Source organism: Macrobrachium rosenbergii, chromosome 5, assembly GCF_040412425.1.
Source record: "Macrobrachium rosenbergii isolate ZJJX-2024 chromosome 5, ASM4041242v1, whole genome shotgun sequence".
NCBI classification, from domain to species: Eukaryota; Metazoa; Arthropoda; class Malacostraca; order Decapoda; family Palaemonidae; genus Macrobrachium; species Macrobrachium rosenbergii.
The window spans coordinates 68,360,848-68,371,652 of record NC_089745.1 but is presented as its reverse complement, the minus strand read 5'-3'; the positions used below and the strand labels follow the sequence as shown (position 1 = coordinate 68,371,652).

Here is a 10,805-nt window from a genome sequence, read left to right as displayed (position 1 = left end):
CGATAGAGTAGCAGTTGGTATTATTTTACTTGAAAGTCAATCTTAATTTAATTCCGCGAGCTTTTACAATATAAAGCTTTCAGATCGACCAAAACAATTTTAAATTACTTCTTCAGTGTCCATGGAAGACGCATGTCCTCCAAGCATATTTCTCTGCTTGAAAAGGCGAGAGTTTAAATCAGTACAGCCGTCCACTGTCAGCACTGCACTTTACCTATTAACAACGTTTGTTTGAACTGCAAAAATCCGTAATGAGAGATGTATACGTAACGTCAATTGAAACCATACTGACAAGTGAAGCGCACGGCGGAAGTGCCACGCAAACATGTCAAGTGGAAGATGGTCTACCACAGCCGGACCTTTACCCATAAAGGAACCACCACAAAATACGATACCTTCCAAGACTTCCCCAAAGGACCAATAATTACACCATTTTTACACCACCTTGAGACTCGCCAGATGAAACGTTCATGCAGGCTCCACACGAGGGCAGCCGCCATCCATTCCCAACACAGACCTTCTATTGTCTTCTCCTCCTCCTCCTTCCTGGCAAACCTCAAACAGCACGATATAACGCACCTGTGGTTCAGCTGGACGTTGCAAGAGGTTACTGACTACCGATATTGCAATGCTCTATACAGGGACACCCGACCATCTTCGCCTCAAATAAATATCCACTTTGGGAGTCAGAAGCAAACATGTCATTTCAAATTATATCGCAGCAAAATTCATATTCACGAATACCAAGAATGGAAAGTATCAACAGAAACAAACTAAAAAATAATAGATTAGCTTTCTACCAGGTGTATTATACTAACTCAACCTGTACCTTCTTGCAAGCGGTTCCACAGCGGATAAGAGGGCAAGCGATGACTCAAGTTTCTAATCACGTTTTGCATGACCGGAAATTTCTCTCGGTGCGTCGAACATGAAGAAACTAAGCATGAAATGCCTAAGCTGAAAAGACATGTCAATAAAAAGATGCTATCGCTAACGCAAGGCGTATACTCCTGACCCAGCTTCCAAACAGGATTCTACACCGCAAAATTTCGCCCACAAAGGAGCAGCCATCACAAAAAAAAAAACACGAGTGCGTGACTCGGAAGTACCTGGGTCCCGTTGGAAGACAAGCCAAGGGCCTCTATTTAGTTATATGATTTTTTATGGCAATACATCACTCGAGTGCTTTTCTCGTGTATACTGTACGGATAATTTCACCATCACCATGGGGTGAGGATTACGACAGCGCGACCCTGTTTATAATTATATGATGATATACATTTTGACGTTATACTTAGTACTCCCATCCAGTTTTTTTCCTACATCTCAGTTACGACCCAAAATAGTCGACTAATAACCAGGTAATTATTCACTACTTAGGTCAACAGACGCATAATGGATGCTTTTAGCTCGTGTGTCCATACCGTTTATTTCCAACTGCGGACTGGGTACAAAAACGCAGGTCTATTCATCTGCGAGATGGTCGAGCGTCACTGGCATAATGATAACTCGTTAAAACTATGATTCCATGCATTTCCCTAGTCGTTATGAAATCTTCGACAATCTACTCTTCCGAACGCTCTTAATTTACAGTTAATGGAAATATAATTTTCAACTGGCCTCATCAAACAAATTGATATTTACTGTTCCTAAAATGCTAAAGGCAAAGGGTAAAACGTAAGCCCTACTAAGCCTTCTGTCGATAACGCAACGCACAAAGAGATGAAGATGCTCTGGTGACTACACAGGGCCTCGTCTTCTCTCTCTCTCTCTCTCTCTCTCTCTCTTGATGGTTACTGCCTTAGCAGGGACCGTGATGATAACGGAGCCCCAACCGCATCCACTGCATTTACGGATCCTAGACCAAATTATAATACCTCTGGCAGCAGAAACCAACAACTAATCGTAAGAAAGTGTTTTAGTTCTGGCTTTTCTTTCAAAGTCGTGGAGAAAAGCATCAATACAAGAGACAGCCAGATGTAGATTTCCACTCCAACTTGTAATTCTCGAACGAGTCCATGCTAAACAACACGCGAAATCTGCCAAGAATGGGATGCACTGCATCTAAAAGCTTCCCTGGGCCAGTATATTCTACAAATTTTGACAGTTTCAGGTTCATGGACAAATCGCAAAACTGTGCAACGAAAGCCTGAATTACTGATGCACCTGGAAGATTTTCATGAAAAATTTTGGGCAAAACTTCTGCTTTGGTGATTATTAAAAAGAATGCTGCATTTTTTATATGGATTAATCTAAGTACCCTGAAATTTCATTTGAGGCTTCCAAAATAATTTAATATTTTACCTCTGCAAACACTGCATCAAAGTTGAAGCAAAATTATGAAATTTGTCAGCCAGGTACAAAACAGCATGCCTAAAAAAAATCATGCTTAAAAGGAGAGAGATATATAAAGAAAACCCAGCATTGGAAAATGTTAAGAAATTGTTTCCGATAGTAATGATAAGATTCATATACAGACAAAAGCTACTTCAAGACCAATATCTGAAATTACTCAATACATTACGCATAAAAATTTAGACCCGATACTTTCTCTCTCTCTCTCTCTCTCTCTCTCTCTCTCTCTCTCTCTCTCTCTCTCTCTCTCTCTCTCTCTCTCTCTCTCTCTCATATAACGACATAATCCCAATTTATTAATGTTTTGCTGCTAATGTGGTCACAGCTTATATTAATTTGCAAGATAATTATACGTTGCAAGAAGGACGAGGTGCCTCTTTACATGATGAAAAAGTTCAGTACCGCAAATTGTGTTGACAAAGAGCCGTGGACAAGAGGGATAGTTGCAACACATCTGACTATTTTTCTTCTTGTCATCAACCTTTCATCTCATAATCCGAATGCAACTTGAAAATACCTACCTACCCTGGATGAAGATAAATATATTTTGCTTTATCTTCCGTGATACCAGATATTTTACTCATTCTTACCTTCAAATTAAATTCAAATGGTCAGTTACAGCCAACTACAGCCATTTCTAAACATGAATGCTACAGTATTTTCCCCTGAATAATATGTGCTGCAGCGGTGTGGAGTATACCCATACGATTAAACGTGATATTATGCAAACAGAAAAGCTTAAAGTTATATATAACTCAAAGGAATGAAGTAAGAAAAACTAACTGTGCTACACTCTATTGGTTCGGTAATAAGAATAATTACAATGCACTTTTTAAATGTACGGATCATAATCACTAATTAACTTCTTTAAAATAAAAACTGACTTGTTATCAACAACCAAAGATAGCTAATAAAAGTTTAACCCTATAAAACGTTATTTACAATAACCGAATGAATTATACACCCTCATTTATGAGCACGTTAATTTGGAGTTTATTCAATATGAAGGAAAATCCTTTGCATATTTATTTCTGTTACAATAACGCTGCACCTTCTCTGCACTTGTTAGAATGACTGTTCATTTGTATGCACGATATGATAGATATCAAGTGAAGGCTACCTTGATTTATTACCTGATGAGCAAGCTTTGTATAATGAATCACTTACACTTATCAAAACTGTCGAAATTGTGAAGTGGATTCGTTTGGCAAAAACTAATGGCATGTCTGATCGTGATGATTCTGTCATAGTAGAGCTGATCTGACTAATCCTTTTAATGAACCCTGTGAAATAATTAAGAATGATTTGCACTCAGTGCATGCTCATATACAGACGAGACGAAAACTAGAGGCCTTACCTGTCAGTAAGTCCACCAGGAAGTATATGAGCTATGATGTAGCCAAGAGCTCTCTGACCCGAGATATATAACCCTAGGCCTTCATCGGTATCATCTTTGACCAGTCGCACAAGGCGGAATGTTTTATTGGTTACGGGTGCCTGTGGCAAGATGGCTGGGGTAGGTATGGGCCTCGACAAACTGGGAGCCCTTCTGCGATACCCAATTTCGCCAGCGATTGACTCGCCGTCAAAATCCTCAAGCATCGCGTCCCGCCACCGCCAGGATTCTGCTCGATCGAGGGAAGCAGATCGGGCGTAGCGACGTCTCGGATCATAAGCGTGGTCGAGGACCAGATCATCTCGGTTGACTCTCTCAAGACGTTCGAAGCGATTCAGTCCTACCAGGCGGTCGAGATCTAAGGAAGAGCGTTTTGAACACGAGTCTTCAGGGTATATGGCCTCGTAGAGAGCATCAACAGAACTGGAAGTAGGGTAACTCATACGGTTGTGCAAGCGTGGCTGCGATCGGGGTCGACGTCTGATAAGGGGTAAGGGACTTCCCTGCACGTTATGCTGTTGCAAATGATCTCCACAATGGTGACAATGATGACAGCAGTCTCCAGTGCGAGCTCGCAACTTCTCTTCATCCGTCATTAATGGTTGTGATCCTACACTCTTGCTAAAACTATGCTTCTTTTCAGATTTATTGGACAAAAGCTTTTTCGTGACATACCTGTCCATTCTGATCTTTCGCAGTTCATTTTCATCAAGGGCTGCGTCGCTGTTATCCCCCTTAATGTAAACTGAGGAACTACGGGAGTCCCCTTCGGATATACCCTTGACCCGCACTGTCACAACGAAGTCGCCGTCACCGAAACCACTTGGTGCCGGTATTGGTGAAATAACATCCCTTGAAGAGGCGAGTTTGAGATTTCCTCCTCCTCCTCCTCCCCCTCCCCCATCTCTCCCTCCTCTCGAAGCTGTTTCCTCTTCCCTTCTCCTCCTCCGCCTCCGTTCATTCTCCTCCCTTTCATCCTCTTCCTCCTCCTCCTGTACCCATTTGCTTTCCGACGAGTCTGAGCAAGACGATTTAGAGTCCGAATTTTCTGAAAAAGATGATTTCGAGTCTGACGTCTCAGAGTACGAGGTTCGAACGTCAGAAATACTGCCACAGTGGCTGCCGGTACCACGTCCACTGTCACCACACTCTTCCCTGGCAGTCGCTTGTTCCTCCGCGACTGAGGTAAGTCTGGATCTCAGAAAAGCGTAAGGAAACTGACCCTTTTTGGCAGACTTTTCACTTTCACTCGTCTTTCCTTCACACTCGCCCACATCCCCGATTTCCTCAACACCAACCCCGCTTCCTTCGGCAGACCCGTCTGCAACAGTCCCTACTGCGGTTGTTCTTTCACTTTCCGTATTCACATCGAGCCCTACTTCACATGACGGTAAATGGGACGTAGAAGCACTTCTGAATAGCAGAGTTCCTTTCAAGGCACCTCCAATATCCTCTACATCTTTTAGGGACTCGTAAACGTTATCATGTTCATGAGGGGTAGTTGTAGCACCCTCAGCAGTGGTTGAATCAGGTTTGGCACCCACCCTAGGGGCAGGTAAATCTTCTAAGTCTTTGGCGGAATCCCAACTGCGGGATCGACGGAACAAGTTGCGGATGCTCTCGACGCGATCGACTTTGGCCTTGCGAGGCTGTCGAGGGGCGGAAGAAGAATGGCTGACACCTTTGGGGTTTATACTTGCAGAACTATCAGAATTTTCTTTACCAGGACGCCAATTCCTCCTTCGGGTACGGGTTGACCCCAGAGGGAAGTGGATGTGTTCTTTGCTTTCCCCTCGGGTCAGCTGTTCGAGCTTCTTGCCCATTTTCTTCCCCCATGTTGAAAACCCTGAAAGAAAGAAAATAAATACATTAGAAATGGGAATCCTTAAGTAAGATTAACACCATCATAGCAACACAAGCAATAATAATAATAATAATAATAATAATAATAATAATAATAATAATAATAATAATAATAATAATAATGATGCTTTTAGATATCAAACTCTACTCTAACAGAAATGAACTACAAGTTCAACCAGAACGTTTCCAGAGGCCTCTCTGACTATATATTAAGGAACCTCTCAAACAGGTTTACTTTAAATGCAGGTCCAGTTATACACACGCATACGAGGTCATATCACGAGCTAGCAGCAGGTTCTAGAGAGGTACCCGTCGGGGAGTGCTTTACCCTTGCTTGCTGCTTCAATGCAAATAAGATGCAATGTGTCTAGAAACATATTCTCCCTATTTTGTCTATTCATGTAATGACTCTGGGCTTGTCTTGATGATAACTTCAGAAATGATTATAAATAAATAAAACTCTTCAAATTCCTAACGTAGGTTTTTTTCCGCACTACCAACAAAAATTAAAATAAAATCAAAACATTTCATTAAAGGAAGGAATGACAACCGGGGAGGTGTACTCCAAGAAACAGGGAAGAGTGCTACAATAGAAACTCTAATATTATCTCTGAAAATTCAACTTGAAACATTCACTGCTTGTCTTTCGTGGCTAATTTCAAACAATCCTGCAGATCACAGCTTACTGACAACTGCGGTCCCTCATGAAATGATAATCTTAATCGTTCGGTCATATAATTTCAAAACGTTGGCAATAAATCACATCCAGGAACGAGACAGAGAGAGAGAGAGAGAGAGAGAGAGAGAGAGAGAGAGAGAGAGAGAGAGAAATATCACTCTCCCGGTGATCTCTGGGCATCACTGACTTGCCATTCTTAGGAAGAATCTGCTGACCTCACCCCCTACAGCCTCCTGACACTTTCAACCGTAATCTAAAAGGTACAGTTATTTCCAGGCAGACTAAGTGCAATACCATGAAGGGATGCTCGCCAAAAACTGAGCCAGCTTCGAGCAATAGACACAACCTTCGAGTTAATAAATCTATTAACAAAAAATAATAATAAAAGTGAATAGTGGTGGCCTGGTAAATCACGCATCAGCAGCTACAATCCCCAAATGGGAAGTTTGTGTTTTCAATAATAATAACATGAAAAAAATCAACCCCTAGCAATTCGAGACTGATCACCTAATAAATAATTACAATGTTGTAAAGACAGCGAAGTCCAATGAAGGTGTGATCAAGAGGCCTTCCGATCAGGGTTGAGTTATATTAATGGTTTAATGCATAGCAGTAATGAATTTTGTCGACATAAGTTAAAGGGTAAGACAGGGAGAAACAATGACAAAATCAATATCACAAAAATACTAGGGCGTAAATTAAACAAAAAATACGTTTACTTAATAAAAGTAAAATGTATGCAAAATCTATGCAATATTTTTATAACATTGTTTACTGGCTGACTTTTACCTAAGGCTTCTACTAGCTTCTAGACTATTTTAAAGCGTTATTGTATTACTGAATGAAGTTTCAGAAATACAGGTCACCTCACCAACCAGAATACAGGTGTTCAGGGTGATAACATTCTCTCTCTCTCTCTCTCTCTCTCTCTCTCTCTCTCTCTCTCTCTCTCTCTCTCTCTCTCTCCTTCCTAACAAGTAGGTTTTAAAAAGAGATTTATGCACAACGAACCCAAGGTCAAACGTGTGTAGGTTTGTTTGTGAGTCTGGTTACGCCCTCCTTTCTCCACAAATCCTTTTTCAGATAGAAGAATAAAAGCTGTCAAACATTATACTCTGGGTTACCATAAACAACTGTGAAATGAACCCAAGAATAGAGAGTTAACCATTCATGTGAAAATATCCGAGACCCTGGCTCCTCCGTCGGACCCCAAAATGGGATTACAAATATCGGGTGGTTCTAGTCAAGGCTCACATTCTTTCTTAGATCTTAGGAAGTCAAAAACCTGCAGCGAAAGCTGTCGGGAATGGTAACAAAATTGCATCTGCCAATTTCCTTAGCGGGTGGATCGCCTAAAACGGCATAAAATTTGCACACATTAAATGACGGCATGTACTGTACTTTAAGTTTCCGGAGGAATCTTCCCCCAGGGCTGCAACAAAGAGCCTACATCCTCGAATTATTTACGTTGACACTAAAGGAAATATCCTGAAGAAAAACTGAAGATGACAAGAGCTCCGAGAGGTGAATATTATGGTAAGAAATCATAGTCAGAATCGCGTGTTAAACAGAAAGAAAGAAGAAAAGGAACAAATATGATTTATCTAACTATGAAGAGACCAGAAATCAATTCATTATCAACGAACAGCACAAGTGTTAAAGGAAATTCTCGTCCCCCTATACAAACTCCCAAAGTTAGTCTTCTTCATCACGATCTGAAACTGAATTTTAAGTGAAACTTAAGTTTATAACTTAAAAAACACACCTTGAAATGTTTTATTTTAGACTTCTAAAAAGATATTTATTAGATTTATATCCCACAGAACTTTGTAAATGTTTGTGGAATTAATTATATCACACTAATATTCGCTAGTCCTAGTCAGTTAATGTTGAAAGTTAAAAAACTACTGACAAAAATCCCATTTTCAATACTTTTTAAAATAATGGCCCAGTGTTACTGAATTCAGTAAAAAATTAAACTTAAGTGACTATGGAGCACAGCAGGACCCAAAACAAAACTTCACAGCATTATATATAATTAATAAATGCTAACGCATAGGCTGCTGCTCAAAAAAAAAAAAAAATACTATCATATGGGTTGGCAGCTGGCAAATTTTACCAAATGATTAGTTCGTCCAAAAGCAATGATACTGATCAGGCAAGTGACACAGTCCGAGTGTTTTTATTTTATTTAACCATTAAAACCCCACTTCCGTAACGATTCAGTATTTCATGATCGTTACAACCATGTTTACTTGCCATAAGAAAGTAAGAAGTCCTTATGAAAAAGGAAAAACTAAAATACCTACAGTCGACTGCTCCTATGACGACTATAGTAACTGCTACTACTAATACTACCATTATAGCAGCAGTACTAGTATTAGTAATAGAACAGCAACAAAACTGGCACAAATAGTATCCCTAGGTTCTAAATCAAATGAATAAAAGTTGTCTTATTACAAACCACTACCGGTATTGACTTCTTGGGGGAGCACGCGTATATCTTCTTGAACATTACATATCAAAATTGTTGCTGGCCGAGTTGAGCTGATGTTAGATGTTATTGCCTTTGCCAGGGCATCTGCTGAACTTTTTCAGTTTTCGCTGTTTAGGTCTTAACTTTTCCTTTTCCAGATATGAAGTAGAACTTAGCTCTGGCATTGCAAAGTGTTATCGAAGATGGCATATTGTCATATAACTTTTCTTCGATGATTTTTCTCCATTGTTTATATATCTTTAGGGTACTTTTGCTACCTTCCTTCATCTATAGCTACCAATTTCCCTAGCACATTTTTTACATCTTCATTTCCCACCCTATTATGGCCTTTTCATCTACACCTGCAACACCCATAAATTATTTTAAGTTGTTTTCGTCCTATCTATTTCCCTGCTTTCCGGTTTTCTTTCTGGTTCGTTACTTCTTCCCTTTTTACTCTCCAAATCCTTCATTCTCCCGCCTGTTATTCTTGTTTCCGACATTCCCACATCTCCTCCAAATGTAGATGCTGTTGCATATCTGGGTGCTCATAAGCCTATCCGGCCAGCCTATTTTCTATTCTTTGTTGTCGTTCCATTTCTGCTACCTTTAGATCTAGCACTGTCACTCAATACCTGGGAGCGCTGTTTCCTTCCAGTAGGCTTCCCCTATCAATATTTTATTGCAAGCTACTCATTTTTCTGCTCTCGCACTCATCAGCTCCATCTGAGTCCTGAATAAGTTTCTTTTATTGCCTTATTATTATTATTACCGGACATTTAATGATATTTACTAAGTTTATCCCTTATATTTAGGATGTCATGCTTTGCCGTTTCCACAACCTTTGCTAGCACCAGGCCGTCAGCTGCTACAAATGGGGAACCTAAGTTGCATCATTCTTCGTCTTAGTCTTCTCGTTCCTTCATTTTTTTTTTGTTATTAGTGTTGTTATTACCGTAGAATTTTTCTTTTAAATCTCCACCTAATGAAACGAACGCACCCGAACCTCTTCTGTTTACTTCATTACAACCTATAGCACGCTCGATCCACATCAAAGTAACACAATAGATAAGCTCTTATTGTTGCAAGTTGGGGTTTTGCTCAAAGAGCGGCCTATACTGCTTGCGTCCATCATTACAATCTTCCAACTAGAGAGAGAGAGAGAGAGAGAGAGAGAGAGAGAGAGAGAGAGAGAGAGAGAGAGAGAGAGAGAGAGAGACTTAAGCATCAAATGGTTCGTTTTGATAAATTATGCTCTTTTGCAGTGAACGTTTGTCGAGTTAACTGATTACTAAAGCACAACAGCATATCTATGAATGCTGATGTGGATAATAGGGAACTGTTTTTGAGAGAAACCTCTTAGGAGACAGCCATTTTCATGTTATTGAATCTAAAAAACAAGCTACCTTAGACAAAACTGAAATACCCTTCTAGCTACTTTACTGGGAGTTTCCAATTCCTTTACTACGGTTAAGAAATGTATACGCAAACACGCACAAATAGGAATATACAGAAACATGTTTATATATGAACATATCAATATAGACGCATACTATGTAATCAAGAACGCTAGTTTCTGGGGGAGAGAGAGAGAGAGAGAGAGAGAGAGAGAGAGAGAGAGAGAGAGAGAGAGAGCTGTAAGTCTTACAAAGAAAGGTTACTTCCCTCGTCAGCATACAGAAAGCCCCACCTGGGGTGACACCCAGGTGTGTGAGGGAAGGTCCTAGACGCACACAACACCTCGAGATTCCTCGCCTAAGTTTGAGCTCAGTAAAATCTGCATTTAGTCACGCATTAGGAACCGATGCTGAGAAACAAAATACGCAGTGCTGACTTCTCTAAAGGCTGTGTGTTGTTTGTGATGTACATCTAACATTTGCTTTACATAGCGGTAAATTCTTTAAACAGTTATTCTATGATTTTTATATATATATATATATATATATATATATATATATATATATATATATATATATATATATATATATATATATATATATATATATATATATATATTATATATATATATATATATT

At 39.8% G+C, this 10,805-nt stretch overlaps 1 protein-coding gene across 10 annotated transcripts in view; it reads right to left on the bottom strand.

Moving 5' to 3' along the window:
• LOC136838878 (uncharacterized) overlaps positions 1 to 10,805 on the bottom strand; it is a 532,018-nt gene that overhangs the window by 40,335 nt on the left and 480,878 nt on the right. For all 10 annotated transcript variants that reach the window (XM_067104542.1, XM_067104541.1, XM_067104551.1 and 7 more), the window contains one exon: positions 3,713 to 5,597. In XM_067104542.1, coding sequence (XP_066960643.1) covers positions 3,713 to 5,597 — 1,885 coding nt within the window. The remainder of the gene's footprint in view (positions 1 to 3,712; positions 5,598 to 10,805) is intronic.